The sequence below is a fragment of the Hippopotamus amphibius genome, chromosome 11 (genome assembly GCF_030028045.1).
Source record: "Hippopotamus amphibius kiboko isolate mHipAmp2 chromosome 11, mHipAmp2.hap2, whole genome shotgun sequence".
Taxonomy (NCBI): domain Eukaryota; kingdom Metazoa; phylum Chordata; class Mammalia; order Artiodactyla; family Hippopotamidae; genus Hippopotamus; species Hippopotamus amphibius.
Genome location: NC_080196.1, coordinates 103,120,582 through 103,140,485, shown reverse-complemented (window position 1 = coordinate 103,140,485; position 19,904 = coordinate 103,120,582). Strand labels below are relative to the sequence as shown.

General features: G+C 43.3%; 1 protein-coding gene across 6 annotated transcripts; it reads right to left on the bottom strand.

Moving 5' to 3' along the window:
- Positions 1-720: 720 nt before the first annotated feature.
- LOC130831592 (serpin B8) lies at positions 721-15,874 on the bottom strand. 6 transcript variants are annotated; one of them, XM_057699852.1, is made up of 7 exons: positions 15,724-15,874; positions 9,695-9,872; positions 8,295-8,432; positions 6,210-6,327; positions 4,360-4,502; positions 2,835-2,987; positions 721-1,252 (listed from the first exon to the last, which is right to left on the bottom strand). In XM_057699852.1, the coding sequence occupies exons 2-7, from the start codon at positions 9,860-9,862 to the stop codon at positions 848-850; spliced, it is 1,125 nt and encodes a 374-aa protein (XP_057555835.1). In that variant the 5' UTR covers positions 9,863-9,872; positions 15,724-15,874; the 3' UTR covers positions 721-847. The 6 variants fall into 6 exon arrangements, with proteins under 6 accessions (XP_057555835.1, XP_057555836.1, XP_057555837.1 ...); XM_057699853.1 differs by lacking the exon at positions 15,724-15,874 and adding an exon at positions 10,766-11,080; XM_057699856.1 differs by lacking the exon at positions 721-1,252 and adding an exon at positions 1,353-1,454.
- Positions 15,875-19,904: the final 4,030 nt, after the last annotated feature.

The window sequence follows — 19,904 nt, the reverse complement described above, 5'->3', positions numbered from 1 at the left end:
CTTTTCTCATTAATTATTTACTATCTCAGTAATTGTTTTCTTCTTTTAAATAAGGAATTTTCCCCAGCACACTGTATTGGGCTGTGATTTTCCTATTGACCTCTAATGCCAATTCTTTTCTGTTTCACATTTTCATGTATGAATAAGTGTGCTTCTGAGTTCTTTGTTCTGTACTATTAATCTGTTTGTCTAGCCCTGTATAAACACCACACCATATTACCAGGGCTTTATAATAAGCTTCAATATCTAGTACAGCAGAGCTCTGCAACTTGATCTTTTTCTTTAGAAAGGTGTTATATATTTTTGGCCTTTTGCTTATTCATATGAATTTTTAAATAAACTTGTCAAGTTCCATAGAAACATTGCTGGAATTTGGATTAGAATTCCATTACATCAATAGCACAAGTGGGGGAGAACTGTCAGTTTTTTAACTCAAGGTCTATTTGTGATATGAAATATATCCATCTATTTTGGTCATCTGTAATGCTGTCAATAGCACTTTATAATTATCAGCATAACAGTCCTGCTTATCTTTTGTTAATGATCATTCCCAAGAACATTATAGTTTATGCAAAATTAATTACATTTTCTAACTATTGCTTTTTAGATGCATAAAAATGCAATTGATTCTTATCTAATAATGATATTGTGTGCTACTATAGCAGGTATGGTCTAACCTCTTTATCAACCCATTAAATCCTCTTGACAACTCTGTGAGGTGGGTCCTGTTATCACAATCACACTTTATTTTGGCATCCAAACCACCGCACCCATTTGGCCACAGGGAATTTGAAGTAAGGTAGGGTGGGCAGAAGTGAGAAGAGTGATGTACAGCGATCACTCCTCTTTATGGAGAAGAGAACCTGCCGCAGAACAAAATGCTGTTGGTTTCATGATGCCTGATGAAGAAAAGGAAAGGGTGGTCTGCACAAAATCTTGGTTCAGTGCTGATGCACCGGGAGTTCCTGACCACGGCAGTGGCCGCAGCTGCCTCGGTGCCCTCCTCATTGACCTCTACAAAGCACTTGTGGGCGACCTTGGATATGGGCATGTTCTTCTTGGCTGACATTCCAGAAAAGTCTGCCTTAGCTTCCTCAAAAGCATCAGTCATTCCTAAACTTCGAAGAAAAGCCTCCAAGTCATAACTCTCCTCCAGCTTTAATCTGGGAAGAAAAACTTGAACTTTATCCTTAGTCAACTTTTCTGGATTTGTCCAGGCTCTGAACTTCTCATATGTAAGTGCTTTCTCCACCTGAAATAAGCAAGAGTTAAATCTTAAAAGCTAGATGACAATAGCCTGGTACCCCCCCCCCCCCACCCACTCATTAACTCCCCTCTCCACACACAAACACACCCATGACCTGCAGCTAAATGGTGAGATCTGGTCCAGGATAATCTACAGGGATATTTCCTCTCATACACACAAGATTTTCCCTCAAATGTTTGCATTTTCCCTGTTTTATGGATACAAGAGAAGAACAGCTAGAAAACATCTGAGACGAGGATAGGATTTTATTTTTAACTACCTGTATCAAATTCATTGCAAGTGTTTTTTTTAGTTTGGAAAATTCTCACAACCAATTGATTGCATTCATGTGAAACACTTTACCGTGAGTTTGAAAAATCATTCCACAAAGAGTGACAAGGCATGGCTCAGAACTCTGATGGATGAAAGATGGGAAAATCATGAGTCATCTGAACAGAAAGGGAGATGTGGATTCTGGGGAGGGGAAAGCAAAAGTGGGGAATTCCATAGGACCATTGCTCCCGGCATCCTTGTTTACCTTCTGCCTGCTCTGGGGTGAGGTTCAAAATCTCCAAGACCCAGCACTTGTTCTGTTTATCCACAGGGAAGAAATAAAGGAGGAAGAGGAGCCTTCCACTTTCATCCCCCCCTTTCCCTTCACCACCTGGAGTGCTCCTCTCCAGTGACAGGTGTTTGGATGTTGGCTCTATTCCTAGACTCTCCTAATTGTCTTCTCAAGTCTCCACGACAGAGCTCATTCTTGACATGCCAGTAGCTTCCTGATTCCATGGAGCACCCAGGGAAATCGGGCAGGCCCTACCCTCACAGCGGTGCGCGGGTGTGCGCTGGTGTACCGGAGTGGGCAAGAGTCAACTGTTCAACCCTCGGGAGGCTAACCTCAGCCATGGTGGGGGTGTTTACACCCCAGGAATTGGCAAACATTATAAATGAGGGCTTCCCTACACCCGGGAGAGCCCACCCCTGCACCTCCCACCCCACAAAGTTACTTTCCCCCATCCTGAACCCCCATTTTCTGTCATGGGAAAATATCCTCCTCCTGTTTAAGATAAATTCCTCACCTGTACTTCAGACTCTTGCTCCTCAAAGTTGGTCTATGACCAATAGCATCTGCCTCACCTGGAATCTTGGTAGAAATGCAAACTCTCAGGCCATAACTCCCCCAAACCAAATTTGCATTTTAAGAAGATCCCATTAGATTAATGTGCACATTAGTGTTTGAGGAACACTGCCCGGATCCCTCCTTATCCTTTTCCTGCCCTTTTGTTCAGTAATTTCTGGGCTCTCAGCTAGCCCCTCTCTTCAGAATAAATAATAATGTTAATTCTTATATTTTTGGAACTCTCTCTTCTAAGCTTCATCAAAATTTGCCTATACCAGCAATTCTACTCCTAGTTGTACTCGCAACAGGAAATGCATACACATGTTCCCCAAAAGACATGCAGTGGTGTTCCTTTACACTCCCTACAGTAATCCTAAATTGGAAATTCCTCAAATGCTATCTGGTGGATGGACTTTTAAAAATGAGTTCAGCCCGGATCCATGGACAGAGTCATTGCCAAGGGCTCACCACGGCGAGATCCATGTTGTCATCAGGCAGCAGAATGAGCAGGCTCAGCTCCGCCCCGACGTAGGGCAGCTCCAGGACCTGGGCATGCACCTCCTCTACATACCCCATTTTAAATTTAGCTTCCTTAAACATCATCTGCACTGTCTTCTTCTCCTAATAAAAATGCAACATTAAAATCAAATTACTGAAGTATGAGCACAGTGTACTAAAAAAAAATGATATATCTAATTCACAGAATCCCTAGGTACATATAATTATTATTTCTGTGCATTTATGCTGATTGATGTAAAATCTTCATTATTACACACTAGTGTTGAGTATAAATTTTATTGCCCCAGTAGATCAAGTATTACCAGGCAGGAGAGAATAAATTGATGAATACAGAGAGACACAAAACTCTTTATATTATTCTCAGAAGAAATGGTGTTTTTTTCTCTTTTGAGTAGATGGGTAGAGAAGCACTTCCAGGAACCTTTTAATTAAAAAATTATTTCTCCAAGTTAAGAGGAAAATTAACTAATATTCAGGTCTTTGGGCTGAAAGATCTGGTTAGAAAAGATATATAGGCCAGAGGGAGTTATACTTTTATTTTAAAAAATTGCTCAGTTATATAATTGGCTTTATGGCCTTGCTTTTCTTGAAGGGGAAACCTTGATAAGATGGCTAGGGTCCACCATTTTTAAAGCTTCCATCAAATATATTCTAGACTTGTACATTTTTTGTGCAATACGCTATTATCAAGTGGATGGAGGTCAAATTCCAAGCTAATAGTTATTGACCCCAGCCATTATATATTCAAAAGTTGAATGGAGAAAAGTGTTTTTAAAGTTAGGCATATAAGTCTAGAAATCAAATATATAGCAATGATGACTACAGTTCATAAACTGTATCAAATACTGTACTGGAAATTTGCTAAAAGGGTAGATTTCAGGTGCTATCATCACAGAAAATATACGGTAACTATGTGAGGGAAAGATACCTTAATTAGCTTGACTGCAGTAATCATTTCACTACGTGTATGTATATCAAATTCTCACCTTGTACACTTTAAATATTTACAATTTTGATTTTTTAAAAAAGATCCAAGAATAAATAAAAACAAAGCTGGCCTGACTATTTGCTAACACTTTTTGTCTTGTATTTGGAATTGTACAGCCATGAATTCTAAGGCAATAAATAGTCATTGCTGTCATTCACAATTGCAAGAAAGTGCCTTAAAACAGTGATAGTATAATACAAACATAATTCCAAGGCTTAGAAGAAATTTTCTTTCAATCCAAATAACATGACCAGAGATAGAAGATCGATTTGACCAAGGATCCAAAAAACAAAATGATCAATAGAACAATAATTTTAGTTTTTCTCTTTCCTTTTCCAATAAGAGATATACAGGGGGCATGAAACTCATTCGGAAATAAATTAAGAATCAAAACAGTGTGAAATAAATTATTTTTTTCCATTCATTCATAATCTTTCCCAGATATTCCTTTGGAAAGTAGCACAGATCTGCAAAATATGTCCCTACCTTGTTGGTTTTAAAGGGCATTCCCCTCGTGTGCTTTCTATCAAACTGCTCGTTCCACTTTCCTTTGAAATAGATCGCATTCACAAGGACCAGCTTGGTCAGAGGACCGACTGCCCCAGCACCCAGTATATCTGAAATCTTTTCTGTAAAGAGGATGAGAGGATGTTATTGTTATTGGGGGAGAATAAACCTTCTTTCACAAAAGTTTTCTTGACATCGAAAGCCAAGGCTTGGTGGAGAAAAGGCTGGAATCCTGCCATTCTGGCCGCCTGAGGAACCAGAGTGACGGGGTTTCGTGCTGTGCACATATACAGCGTAGTGTTTGTCCTTAAACAACAATCTTGAAGCAGGCAGGTCAATGATCATTTTGCCCTCAATTTATAGATGTTGAAATTCAGGTTCAGAGTATTTGCCTGACTTTTTCGCCAAGGTCAGAAGGTGGCAAGTGGCTGAGCTGAGAAAATAACCCAAGAGTCTCAATTCTAACTGTAAGCTTCTCGAACTTGACACCATAATTTCTCAGCCATGCCACTGCTGGCATTTTAAGCTGTGTAATTCTTTGTTGTGGGGATGTTCCTATGCATTTAGGATGTTTAGCCAGTATCACTTTCCCCAATTGTGACAACCAAAAATGTTACATTTCAGCCACAGCCTGAAGGTTGATTCTGGTTAAGAATCGTTGCTCTATGCCCACCTTCAAGTCTCATTCAGGTGAGAAGAGGCTTCCGAATGATAAGGATACTTACGGATCTGTATATGGGAAAATGTGGCTTCCTAGAGGGAGGGAATGGGGCAAAGGAATTATGGGGATGTAATAAAGGGGCCCAAACTGCATTGTCCAGTGAGAGTGGAGACAAGGGAACCCCCAAAGTCCCCTCCAGCTCTTCCATTCTGGGAAAACATGTGGGTGGCCAGCCTGATGGAAGGAAGGGTGTGAGCAGCCGCGGAGTGGAAGTGGGTGGTGGAGGGAGGTGGAGGTGTGGAGAAGCTTCTGGCTTCCCTGGCTGACTCAGTGCTGCTGAATCAACTGGAGAGGCAGAGAGAGACCACTGCACACATGCCGTGTGAAAATGTCAACGTGAAAGGCTCTTCCCTTCCAATGGCCATGGGCTGTCCGTGGAATCCTGACAGTGGGTGCGCCACAAGATGGAATGGATGGAATAATGAGTGCCAGGCAGGCAGGTGAACAAATGAGTGGTGTAACCTCCCCAGCTGGTGGACATCTCTAAGTTGTGTGCTGAGTATTTGGAGTTCTGAAAAGCATGCCCTTTTTCTCTGCACTGTAGTCAAGAACTGGCAGAAATGCTCCTGGTAAGAGGGAATGTGTCTGGACAGGGGACCCTGCACGCTGCACATTAGCTGTGCCTCCAGAATCTGGAGCAAATTCAGAAAAGCAAACTTAGCCACAGCCACGTTCAGAAGGATGGAGAGGGCTGTGGGTGAAACTAGAGCTGCTCACATCACCACCGGGAGGTGACATGAAACGCTGCCCCATCTCAGCTGTCACCTAAATTGAATGTCCTTCTGCCCTTAGAGCACAGCAACGTCCTCCAGGATAGAAGTTAAACAGGGCACCAAAGAGGAAGCGTTTTTCGGGGATGGTTCAGTACCTTCCAGAGGGGAGGGCGTTTGAAAGACTAGCATTAGGTTTAATCATTTTTCGGAAATAACCACTTCATAAGCCCAAGAAACATATCAGAATTGCATTACTGCCCTGAGACGCCAGAAAACACACATAAACAGAAGACTGGTTACAGGGTCATGATGGCAACCCTGTGGAGGTCACATCCCAGGCAATCTCAGCTCTGTCCCCCTCTAACACCATGTCTCCTGAAAGGAAAATCTCTTACTTTCAGTCTTCTCCATCACCCAGTCATTTATGTGTTTCCTGCATTCTTCAGCGTCTTCAGCAAAGGGCAGCTCCTCTAGGTCTGCCTGATAGAACTTCTGGCAGGATTCCTTAAAAGCCTACAAATGCAAAATACTGAGTTTGGCCATACTGTGTTTGGCAAAGTTTCCTAAGAGTGTGAAAACATTTTTTTCTTAACATGTTTCTAGCATAAATGCTTGCACAGGGCACCCTGTACTTTGACTCATTTATACAATTAATCAAAAATGTTAGACCGCTGGCTTTGTGCCTAGCTCTGTGCCAGGTGCTGGACACCAGGGTGAAGACATGACATTGGACCTGAGGAGGCCCACAGTCTGCTGGGGGAGAAACACGTACACACGGATAGTTAGAGGATGTTTTGAGAAGATGGATGGCACCGGCCATGTGCAAGACAGCCCAGGGACAGCGCTCCTGTCAAACACTTGAACTCCTGTTTGATTCTGTCTCCCCCACTGGGAGGTCTAATCCTGTTTTACTCATTTTTGTATCACCAGCACCTGCCACCATGTCTGAAACATCCTTAGGGAATGATTGGGAGGCTCCACAGTGGAACTAGATTATCAAGAAATCCTACAGAAGTCTATTAGTAAGTGTGCAATAGCCTCATGTCTAAAAAGACAACGCACACACCTTAATTAAAAGTAATGCTACTGGAAAATAGCACCAATAGACTTGCTCAACACAGGGCTGCCACAATCTTTCAATTTGTAAAGAAACACAGTATCTGTGAAATGCAACAAAGTGAAACACAATTAAAAAAAAAGAAAGAAAGAAATCTTACAGGTCCTCCAGGAGTGGAATCAGTGTGTGTGTGTGTGTGTGTGTGTGTGTGTGTGTGTGTGTGTGTGTGTCTGTAGGGTATTAGGGAAGACAGTGGCAAGGGATGAGCCATGGGATGTAAGTTGGGGTCAATCAGGAAGGGTGTTAGATGCCATACATTAAAACCCAAGGATAACTCACCTCATGAAAACTTGTTTCCTGCTATAATGTGCCTGGCAATTGGCTCCCATCCTCCGCCCATCTCCTGTTCTCAAACATTTTAGCTTCTACAGAAGAAAGAAGATGTAGAGAGAAGAACCCAAGCAACCAAGAAAAGTGGAGGATGGTTCCCTGTTCCCCAATATTCCCCGATTACAATATTCAAAGATCAGGCTGATATTCAAAAATGAACATTCATTAACCAGGGGATTCCTGGGATCACTAGTGCTTATCCTAGAATAGCTAGCTGAAGGGTCCAGAATCATCTCCAATGATATTTAAGCCCAGAGCAGACAGCCTCCAGGGGGTAGCACCCACTAGCAGCCAGAACACAATTATATTTGAATCTAATAAAATAATCCTTGGAACTGCCGGCTGATAAGATTGCCGGACTTGCCCTGATCATTTCATTAATCTTAAATAGCATCACTCTGCATATTATGTGGCATAATTTTTTGGACCTCACTTATTGAATAATGGCAGACTTTTACTGGACTAGGGAGCTTTGGAATTATATGCTGCAGTACATAGGAACTACCCAGATTCAAAACTTCATTTTTCATGAATGGATTTTAATTTTAGAAAGACTATTCTGTCAGTAGTGTGAAAAGACGAAGTCAAATTTGGAGAGACTCATTAGGAAACAATTAAAATAATAGTGTAGAAGATGTGAGAGTCTGGACCCAGGCAATGGCGGTGGTGAGTCAGGAGAGGGGACAAATTTAAGAGACTTTGCAAGGCCAGCTCCACAGAAACAGCGCAACAACCAGAGATGAGGCCGGTTTGTGTGGGCAGGGGGTGATGTGGTCACTGAGATGGGGATAACAGGGAGAGGCAGGTCTGAGTGCAGGAAGATGGAAAAATTGAAATTGACATCCAGAAGAATATGTCAGAAACAATACTTTTCAAAAGGATGCGATTCAGAAGCAATCATAAGATTCAAAATTACAATTACAAAAATATAATTCTATGCACATTTTTAAGGCAGCAGAGCTATACTGTAACTTTTCTGTAGTTTCTGTTTTATTTTCAATTTCTGTTTCACTGATGTGCAACCACTACTTACTGGCAGGAAATCACACGTCTTTTCTCCAAAGAGTCTGTTGGCAGTTCTAAGCAAGCACTGAGGGCCAGATTTGTTCAATGCCATGAGAAGTGATTGGAAACCTTGGTGAACATCTCCAACTTTGTTCAAACAAAGTGCCTGGTAATAGAAGACGAGAACTCTGACTTTTAACATGCCATTTCTCCCCTCCAAAGAGCTATTTCCAAACAAATTTCTGCACTGAAAATCACAGAGAGTCCCATTTTAAAAGGATTTTGGTTTAACCATCTAGCACAGGGTTTCTCAACCTGGCAGTATGGACTTTTGGGGTCACATGCTTTGTTCTGCACGTCGTAGGATATTTAGCTGCATTTCTGGCATCTGCCCACTAGATGTCAGTAGCACCTCTCCGTTATGACAGCCAACTCTGTCCAGACCTTGTCAACTGTCCCGGGGAGGCAAAATCCCACCCCGGATGGAAAGCCCTGCCCGAGCAGATATATCTATGCCAGGAAGGCAGCACATGATAACTCAGGACGGAGACAGAAGAGAACAAACAAGTAGCTGGAATGACCCACAGAATACAAGAATGAGCAGAAAGAAACATGAAAATTCCACAGAAGTCCTCCAGACAAGACTGTAACTTAAATGTCAGGTCAGAGTGAGAATCAAGTCTGTCCCCTTACCTCCCAACAACCCCAGTCCAAAGCCTCACTCCTCCAGGGAGCAGGAAGAAACAGCCTCCAGGGATTCAACTGTGGCCATGGACATGCTTCTGGGGGGCGTCTGTGCACCCTGATATTAGTGGGAACCTGATGTGTATGTGACAGTTTTCTGGGACACATTCACCAGAGAGTCAAAGGAACTAAGACACAGAGAGGTGAAGGACTACTTCCTAAAGTAATATCCACTACTTTATTGGTAGCTAAGGTCACATATAACACATTTCAGATCAATCAGATAATATATTCCCTTTTAAAACTCCAGAAGATATAAGTTCTCACTTGTGTTGCATTCTTCTTCCATGCATGCATAGTTGTACACTAGAAATAACCCATTTAACAAAAAGTTCATTTACACAGTTGCATTTCAATTTGAAATATAATGTTAGCAAAAGTTTAAAATAGAACAAAGCTGAAATTCTTGGACCTTTTGTGGAATAGAATTTTAGTTCACCTCACATATCAAAGATGCAGAAAATAACATAGTGACTTGGTTTCTCCCATGAAAACTAGCGGGAGATCCCACCTTACACAATGCACGTTTCTACCCAAGTCTGCTTTCTCTTCATCATCACGGTGCCCCTCCCACCTCCCAGCCTCACTGGCTTCCGTCAGCGGGTGTGAAGGATGAACAGACCAGCTTTATGAAAGCACAGAGGAAGCACATCCTTGGTCTTCCTCTGCGGTGGGCACGCATACCTGGGATACCTGGGCTGCAGTGTTTCCTTTGGCCCCCATTAAGACCATGGTCAGGGCAGAGGAAAGGCTCAGAGGAGAGAAGAACACGTTTCGCGAGTTGTCCTTTTCACCCAACATTTTTAATAAGTTGATGGCAAAAGTGCCATTTGCTTTAGAGAGGTCATCCATCAGTGAAGGCCTGTATCAAAAGCACAACACGTAAGCACATCAGCCACGCCCTCCACTAATCACCTGCTCATTAGTACCCTAGCCTCTGGACACTGGTTATGGTCGGCAAAATAACTGCATCCCCAAACATTCACATCGAATCTCCAAAACCTGTGACTACGTTATCTTGCATGGCAGTAGGGACTTTGCAGATGTGATTGAATTAAGGACCTTGAGATGGAGAGAGTCACCATGGAGATGGGCTCAGTATTATAAGAGGAAGGCAAGAGGGTCAGAGCCAGAGAAGGAGATGTGAGGATGGAAGCAAAGGTCAGGATGATGTGGGGCCACGGACCACGGAATGCAGGCAGCCTCTAGGAGCTGCAAAAGGCAAGGAAATGGACTCTGCCTGGAGCCGCCAGACAAAAACTAGCTCCGCCAACCTCTTATGGACTTCTGACCTCCACAACTGTAAGATAAATCCCCTATTACGGATAGGTCTCCCTCAATTTGGTGTCTCTGGTATAATTTATAAACAATGTTCTATGAGTTATAAATAATTTTCTGTAAATAAAAATGTCATTTCTGTCACTATGTCACATGAAAACAACTGGATGGATTTCAACAGATTTGGAGGGTTTGTTTGGGATAGTCTGCCCTAAACTGTGGCTCCTGGGAAGACACAAAATTTACTTTAAATCAGAGAGACTTGGAAAAAAAAATACACCACTTTCCACCAGAGTTGCTGAAACTGGGCTGGGAGCTGTAAGCGGTGGCCCTGGGCCCTGAGATAGACTAAGAGGCCCAGATCCCAAGTCATCAGATGTACACTTTGAATCAGGCACTAATTTTGGATCCAGCCTTGACGTTCCACCCAGCTTGACTAAACTTTAAACAAGCTTCTTCCTGCCTCTGGTAACTAACCTCTCTTTCCTTAAGGCACTTCCTTTAGGCAGTTTCTTGCCATAAGTTCTTCTCTGCTCCTTTGAGAGGTAAACATTTTGAAAAGCCTCTTTCCTGTTTTACAACCCGAGACAATCTTTCTCAAGTCCTTAGAAGCCATCCTTTTCGAACGTACTTGTCAAGGAAGATAGTCTCCATGGGACAGTGAGAGCAAAATCTCAGCAGGCACCTTGCTGCAAGTTGTGAAAAGTTTTTGCAGCATATTATTATAATTTTAGAAAATTTTTATATGTCCTACACTTGTTGCTATTAAACCTTCTAGAAACCTGGGCTACTAATCAGTAAATTATTAAAGTTCATCGACTCATCTTGGTTTCCCTGAGTCTCTTTGCTGTTACAGTTGAAGATATTTTGGAAAGTAAAAGGACAAATCATCACCCACAATCCCATGGTCCTATAAGCTATTTTTTTCTATTATGTTATTCTTTTGTATGTATATTTTTAACTCAAAAATTGTAAAGCTACACAAGAAAAATTTATTTCAGTTTGGAAAATCAGCAAATAAGCAAAAACAAAAGCACTAGAAACTCCACCTAGAGATAGGAGTCATCATTTTTATGAACATACAGGCCATCCTCTGATCCTTCTTCTTTCAGTCCCCAGGGGACTGGAAGGGCCTCCTGCAGCAGCCTTGAAAGTATATTTCATTTAGCCTTGGAGGGGATGGGTCTTCTGGGTCTCAAGGGCAGGAGGGGAAAGTGGGTGGGATGGGGTGGATGTGGGGGAACACAAGTGTTTCAACAAGAGCCTCTCCACTGCTGCGTGGTTCCTTTGAAGCTTCCTTCTAAGATATTTTTGCAAGAGGAGATGTCTCTGGTTTAAAAAAAAATGGTGGTGGAAAAATAAAAAAACCAAAAACAGTGTGACGTTCACACCCTAAATATAAAACAACAGCCCAAATCAGTGCACATTCTTTAAAGTTTGAAAAAAATGTATTCAAAGGTCAACCAAGAAAATACAACAATGGCACACTTTGACAACAGTGCTCTATACTTTCACTCATTAGAGGGCACAGTGTTAAGTTCCTCACTGCCTTCACTTCAGTAAGTCTCTCCAGAGCCGTCAGCTGCAGGGCTTGAAGCCAAAGGCTGCAGAGGTCGGAAGACTGATGTGTCTGCAGTGGGCAGGTCCCACCGCAGAGCAGGGCCCAGCCCACCTTCAGGTCCCTTCTCACCCCACATTTCCTCACCTTACACTTGAGGGTGTTTCAGAAAATAAAAACCTAGGAGCCAGGAGGGATATTCAAACTTGATAGCACTGCGCCTACCAGAAGGTGGCACCAGAGAGATGCAAAGAAGGAGAGAATTAGGTAACCTGGAGATGAGAGGCAGGAATAAATGTGGATTTGAGCTTACAGGAACATGAGAGCTTTGGACTGTGGACTGAAATAAAAAATGCACAATGTGAGATTAAGTTGTGAGTTAAGTTTCATTCGGGGTCTTACTGAGGACTATAGGCTGGGAGATAGCCACTCAGAGAGCTCTGAGGAGGTAGGGAGGAAGCAAGATTTTGGCTATGGAATGCACGCCATCAGGCATACATCTCAGTAAAAGGTCACTGCTAGTCCCGAGGACCACATATGTTAGTGACTTTAGTGTTTTCCTATGTGGGGAAAGATGCAAGGATCTGGTTCATTAAGATTTTTTCCTGCGATATCTCTATCTAAGGAGCCTGTTTTCCAAAAGCACAGAGTGCCTCATCCTGTTTTTCATCCTGAATTCCTTTCAGGGTGCACTGTAGGTCAGTGACTGCAGTGGCTGACGACGGGATCCTTGTGGAACTGGATGGTGGGCAACATTCTTTGTGTTACAGGAGCCAGGGTGAGGCAGGCAGACATAAGCATGGGCTGGTGAGTATGAGTGTGTGTGTGTGTGTGTGTGTGTGTGTGTGTGTGTGTGTAGGTGTCCAATCTGAAAAGGCAAAGGAATGAACTGGAATATCACATCAATTTCCTTTTTAGATTTTAACTGCTCTTAGTTGTAAATGCCTATTTCTGGTTTCCTCCCTATTTCCTCTTTCCTCATTTCCTCACCTCCATTCCTTTTCAACATCCAGGTGCTGGTCAGCAGCAGAGCACTTTCCATCAGCATCCCCCACACCCTCACATACACTCACACACAAGCACACCTCTCAGATGCGTCCCAGCTCACACCAATGAAAAGATCTTATTTCCAGCCAAAGAAATGGATTGGCATTAGACTCGTTTTCCTTTTACAGGTGAACAGACAAGGTCAGGACAATTAAATACTGTCCCCAGGTCTCAGAAAAAAATGAACAGATTCAGCCACAGAAGCAAGCCTTCTGCTTCCAAGTAGCTGTTCCTCAGTATCCATGGGGGATGGGTTCCAGGACCCCCGTGGATACCAAAATCCAAGGATGCTCAAGTCCCTTATATAAAATGGTGTAGTGTTTGTTTATAAGCTACACACATCCTCTTGTATACTTTAAATCATCTCTAGATTACTTACAATCCCTAATACAATGTAAATGCTATGTAAATAGTTGCCAGAGGATGCAAATTCAAGTTTTGCTTTTTGGAACTTTCTGAATTTTTTCAAATATTTTCCATCTGCTTTTGGCTGCATTTGCGGATGCGGAACTAGTGACAGCGGGGAGGGCCAACGATATTCAGCACTGTCCTCTCCTGGGGGCCTTGAGTGCCGGGCATCTCTACTCTACACCCCCACCCCATACACACACCCAAAAGTGAATCTGTTCAAAGAGCATTTATGTCCAACTGTCCTTATACGATTTTGGAGAAAAAAAATGAAAAACAAATGCCATAATTCCTGACAGGGAGCTCCCACCCTTGGGGAGATACACATGCAACAATGCATGATTTCAAGCAGGCCGGGCACTCCTCACCAGCATAACGGACAAAGTGCTCAGGAAGCCCTCAGTAAAGCAGAATGAGTTCTCTTCAGAAGCCCAGGAGAAGGGGAGCGGCAAGTTGGTGCTAAAAGATTGGGCGGGAGCTCTGGAAGGTGGTGAACTTCAGGGCTGTGGCTGTGGGATGGGCAGGTATAAAGAACGCAGAGGAAGGGCATGGTCTGCGCGGGGCCCAGGGGAGTGGGTGGGCGCGCTTTCCTATGAGACACACGGTGCAGGAGACAGGAGGGGCCCCTCATGCCAGGTTTAAGAGTTTGTACTTGAGCGATGGTCTGGAAAGCCAGGCACGGTTTTCAAACAAATGTTTTATATGAGTTTTAGAAGAATATTGTGGCTCATCATTTGGTGTGGATACAGGCTGGGGACCCTGCCCGCAGACCACTGCCATAGACCAGCGACTGCCGCATAGAGAGGGAATTTCTACACTAAAGAGTAGGGGATGGAACTGCTAGGCTGGGTGACCGATCACCTGAGGATAAGGAGCGGGAGGATCAAGGATGATGCTGAGGTTCTCAGCTAACCCACCCTTAGGGTGGGCCCTGAACCACAGGAAGTTAGATGAGGTGTCAGCATGGAATGGGGAAGGTGCTACTTTCCATTTGTTCCATTTGAGATGAGTGGAACATTCCATCCCAAGGGATCCTTTAGCAAAGACAGCCGAGGGGTGTTTGTCAGCATAGGGAGGGGACTCAAGATGAGAAGTTCTAGAGCGAGAGATTGGAAGCCATCAGCATCCTGATTCCAGGAGCGTCTAGGTGAATGTATGAAATTACTCAGAATGTGCAAGAGGAAGCAGAAGAGGAAAAAAAAAATCCACCTCGTTCTGAAGAATTTCCAATGTTTGCAGGTAGTGAGAGGAAAAAGAGGAGAGACTGAGACCCAACAATCCGGATGTCCTGGGAGAATAGGGCAGGGGAAGTGGGGAGGGCTGCAGGGGGACAGGAAGGGAGCCCCCAGGCTGGGGGCCGAGAGGCAGCTTGGGCCTGAAAGCCCTCAGCAGAATGGGAGCAGGAGCCGGAAGGCTGCGGAGTATCTGGGGAGCGTGGAAGCCAGTCAATTAACTACTGTGGCTGCGGAGGTGGGGGAGACTGAGGAAGCTTTTGTTTGTTTGGTTGGTTGGTTTCACGTTGAGGGAAAGCAGCCGATGAAGAAGAACGGATGAAAGATGTTAAAGAAAAAAAGAAGAAGAATGGAAAAAATACATAAAGAAAAAAGGAGGGAAGGAAGGGAGGGAGGCAGAGAGGCACAGAGAGAAGAAGAAAAAGAAGGAGGAGGAGGAAAGCAGGGGAGGGGAGGGGAGGGAGGTACACCTAACAGCTGGAAAGCAGAGGGGACCGGCGCTTGGGCTGGAGGTGGCATCCATCCAGCACCTCCGGGAACTTTCCCAGGGCTCCACGGAAACTCCAGGCGAGGCTGCAGTGCGCGCCGCAGTCTTCCTGCTGCACCGCGCGCTCCTCCCACTCACTCTCCCCAAAGCTTCCGCGCATCCATCTCCCGGAACCGCAGCCCAGGCTCGGGTTACCACCGCGCCCTCACCGCCAGCAAATCGCTGCGCAGTGGCGTCAGCAGGCCGGGTGGCTCTCCCACTGCTGGGGCCACCCTCTGACCCAGGGCGGGTCTGCGCGCCGCGCTCCTGCGCTCGGGTCTCGGAGCCCTGTCCTTGGAGACTCACCGTCGAGGCCCAGAGCACGCGGGCCGGGGGTCCGGGAGGCGGCGAGGGCCAGGGAGACCCCAGCCCCGCAGCTCTCCTGCCCGGACACCACCCGCCGGCCTTCCCTTGGCCCTCTCCTCCTCCCTTTCCAACCCCTGCATCTGCCTCTGGCCTCCCTTCCCCCATCCCCCCCCCCCCCGCCTCCCTTCCCTCTTTCCTCCCTTCCCCTTTGTACCCCCTTCCCTTCTTCCCCTCTTACCCCTGCCCACCCCTCCCCCACCCCCACCCCCCGCCTCCCCTCCTCCCTCCGCAGGAGCTCTAGGCTAGAGGCGGCCGCCGTGGGAACCTGAGGGCTCCAGGGCCCTCCCAGCCCTGGTACCTGGGAGATTCCAGCTGTTGCTGCGGCTGCTACGGCTGCAGGTGCTGCTGCTATTCCAGCCTGGTGGGTGCTTCACGTCCGCCAGATTTCGGGCCAGGCTTCCGGCGGTGACTCAGAGCACTTGGAGACTGCACCCGCCTGTGCAATCTCTGACTCCGCATCCCCAGGCTGGACCCTGGGCGGGAGCTGAGCCTCGCGCGCAGCCCCCTGCCCCGCCCTGAGGGCAGATCGCTTGGCGGGGGAGGCTAGTGCCCTGTCCTCTGAGGATGCTTGGGGAAGGCTTCGCCCGCGAGATTTGCTTGTTTTCCTGGGTTAGTAAGCGTGTATGCAAGAGCAGTTTCAAAATCGGGAGTCCGCTTTGAAAATTAACTAAAAGCAAAACCAGAGGTTAAAGAGTTCTAAAGCCAGTGCTTTCCAAACTGTTTTGGTAGGGCATCCCATCAAAACAGTTCTTGAGCTTGCATCCCCAGTACCGAATTTACATGTGCTTTATGTAAACACTAATATATTATGAACACTATAAAACAGGTAAACAAAAATTTTAAAGATAAGAAAAACACTTTTTTTATTGGAAATACATTTCTGTGCTTACAAAAAGCATTTTAAGGTTCCTTAAAAAACTACAAATAGAACTACCATACGATCCAGTAATCCCACTCCTGGGCATATACCCAAAGAAAACCATAATCCCAAAAGAAACTTGTACCATAATGTTTATTGCAGCACTCTTTACAATAGCCAGGACATGGAAGCAACCTAAATGCCCATCAACAAATGAATGGATAAAGAAGATGTGGCATATATACACAATGGAATATTACTCAGCTATAAAAAGGGATGAGATGGAGCTATATGTAATGAGGTGGATAGAACTACAATCTGTCATACAGAGTGAAGTAAGTCAGAAAGAGAAAGACAAATATTGCATGCTAACTCACATATACGGAATCTAAAAATGGTACTGATGAACTCAGTGACAAGAACAGGGAAGCAGATACAGGGAATGGACTGGAGAACTCGAGGTATGGGAGGGGGCGGGGGGTGAAGGGGAAACTGAGAAGAAGCGGGAGAGTAGTACAGACATATATATACTACCAACTGTAAAATAGTCAGTGGGAAGTTGTTGTATAACAAAGGGAGTCCAACTCGAGGATGAAAGATGCCTTAGAGGACTGGGGCAGGGAGGGTGGGGGGGAATCGAGGTGGGGGCGTCAAGGAAAGGAGGGAATATGGGGATATGTGTATAAAAACAGTTGATTGAACCTGGTGTACCCCCCAAAAAAATAAAATAAAATAAAAAAAAAAAACAAAAACAAAAACAAAAAAAAATAAAGTTAGCCCAAGGAAAAAAAAAAAAAAAAAAAAAAAAAAATTTAATGAGATCAGTGTAATTGAATATATGTTTGCCTGTTTTAATCTTAAAGCTTTGAAATACAGTAATTTGAAGACCTGGCTAAAACCAGTTCAATTTATTTCTAAACTTGGACTGATAGCTATCATGAGAAAAGGCTTCTCAGGAAATGGGTTGATTTAAAAATGGAATTAAAGGCATCATTAGTTGTATTTACTAAACCTTGACATTTGATTTTCATCCACATACTAATTATGCAAAGACTTCTGGTTAAAATCTAACTAGTAAAAATCTCTTTATCCTTTTGAAAATCATTTGTGCTTGCAAACCAAGATTTTTTTTTTAAAGCTCTTTATTGGAATATAATTGCTTTACATTCTTGTACCAGCTCTTGATGTACACCAAAGTGAATCAGCTGCAAACCAACTTTTTTAAACCATCATATTTAAGTATATTTGACAGTTTGAAGCCCATCAAATCTTTTCTTTTTGTAAGATTTTAATGAAATTTAGCAAATTATATTTCCAAGTTTTTAAGTACCCAAATATGAAGTTTTTAATATCTTTTAAGCAATAAAATCATATAATGGAAAATATTCAAATAGATGTTCTCAAAATAATCACTCTACACTCTTTCAAAAGCAGTTGATTTCTCATTCATAGAAAAGATATACCTTTACCTCAAGGCATTCAACTGCATTGTTCTGAAGAGTATTTGCTAGATTTTCTACTACTAATAAGCCATTTATGATCACAGAAAAGGTCAGCACATTTGGAGCACCAGACTTTAAAAAAAAATATGTAAGTAATTAACCTCTTTTTTAAAGTACTTTGGTAGACAATAATAAGCAAGCCTCATTGTATTTCAAAAGCTATTGATGGTTGCTACACTGCTTACTAAAAAATATTGTAAAAGTTCTGCTTTTTGATGCTATAGGTTGTTGTTTTTAATCACAGTAACACCATCTGGTAGCACGCGTCTTTTGCCATTCCTTGCCCAAAGCAGACACATGAGGACGCAACTCCCAAGCCTCTGCATTATGAAACAGTGGGTCTAGTGCCCGGTGCAGAGGTTCAAAGAACCAAGTTGAAGTTCAAATCCAGGTAAGTATCCCTGACCCAAAAGTCTGTGCAGTTCTGCTTCTAGAGGGGAACTGGGAAGGCTAATTAGGAATCAGAGACAAACAGGGACCCTCCAGTCTAGAGCATCACAGAACAATTTTGATGAGTATCCTTGCCACCTCAGGTTTACCTTGGACCCCTACTTTTCAGAGGGTTCTTACTCTGGAAAGCTTAAAGGAACCACAGCCCTGATACATCCTTAACTAAACATGAATGGGATAAAGATCATACTGGGGTTAGTTCTCCTGGTCTCTGACAGGTAGTGGCAAAAGGAATATCTTTCCTCTTTACTCCTAATAATGGAGGAGTGGCCAGTGGTCCCCTTCATTGGGCCTGCCATTTCTCTACCCCTTCTGTTTCAAGGAAAGTAGACCTCTTCCCTCTCTAGGACACGGTTCTATTAATTAATCATCTCCTGTATCTTTAATCTCTTACTTCTTTGGAGTCTTCTTATCTCATAAGTGTACTCATTCTCTCCCATATTAACACAAACAAACAAAAAGCCCCACAACTTCTTTACCTCTATACTCTGTAATTACTGTCTTGCTTTTCCCTCCTTCTATTCACAAATTTTTTTTAATAGTTTTGTTTTCCCTGGGAACAAAGGAGGTTAACAGACCGTGATTATTATCTATTGTTCTAAGGTCTGTTATCCTCCTAAAAAGGTAGGCTATATACATTTGCACTAAAGGAAGGAAACAATATCATCAGCAAATACTTTAAGCCTCATTATTGAAAAAGCCTGATACGCGTGTATGCACACAGGTACACGTGTCTCCAAGATGACTGCAGTTTACTTTGCAGTCATTCTTTGCACAAATATCCACTTTAAGTCCGTTCCCCCCAGGAGTTTGTAAGCTCCAGGATTTCAAGAGACTGGGGATCAGGGTCTGTTTTTGTTGAGAAGTGTAGTCCTCATGTCCTGAATATCAACTGATGCAATGTAGATGCTCAGTAAACATTTTTTAAATGCATGACTACCTGAATGCATTTTACTAATCTGCAGTTTCTAGTATCATCCTTTTCCTCTTTTGTTTGTTTGAAAAATACTGTGTTTAGTATTTTCTGATTGTCTGCCTCTGACAGAGTTACTCCGGTCTTCCTTTATCTTGGCTCAGTTTCCACTCTCCTCATTCACTTGTAACCTACTTTTCATTTGAGTCCACATGATACATAAATTTAGGGACTTTTAATTTAGTGTCGAGAGAACACAGACAGGGATTTCTCTCATTGTTACTTAATGTGAGATATTCTGGATAGAGGCAAAATATTTCATAAAGATATGATAAAATATCGTATATATTACAATTTCTTATCTTTGGAGCTAAAGCATAGGATATTTTTCTTTTCTATTCTATGATACCAAACCAAGGTTTGATACACAAAATACATTTTCTTGTACTAGTTTATACACCGTTCATGTCAGATCCATATCAGATCATATCTCTCACTTAGTAGATTAAAATGAAAAGAGCAACCTAGAATGATACACTTAATCTCTAAAATTAGAATAACAACTGATGAGACTACCACTAAGCCCTTGTGTGAGCATTTTTAAAATGAAAAAGACAGCCAATTTTATGTAGATTTTACTAAGAATATCTTCTTATAACTGATAATATACATTTATATAAATTAGAAATTTACTGTTCTAGTTTATAAGATTTTTAGAAGCAAGGATGTTAATGTGACAACTTTTACACATAATG

What these genes read in the sequence shown, in the direction of transcription:
- LOC130831592 (XM_057699852.1), bottom strand. Translation starts at nt 9,862, where the DNA reads ATGGATGACCTCTCTAAAGCAAATGGCACTTTTGCCATCAACTTATTA. An exon ending in CTGCAGCCCAGGTATCCCAG is followed by an intron (nt 8,433 to 9,694) that starts GTATGCGTGCCC and finishes TTCTATTACCAG; the next exon opens with GCACTTTGTTTGAACAAAGT. An exon ending in ACAACATGGATCTCGCCGTG is followed by an intron (nt 1,253 to 2,834) that starts GTGAGCCCTTGG and finishes TGCTTATTTCAG; the next exon opens with GTGGAGAAAGCACTTACATA.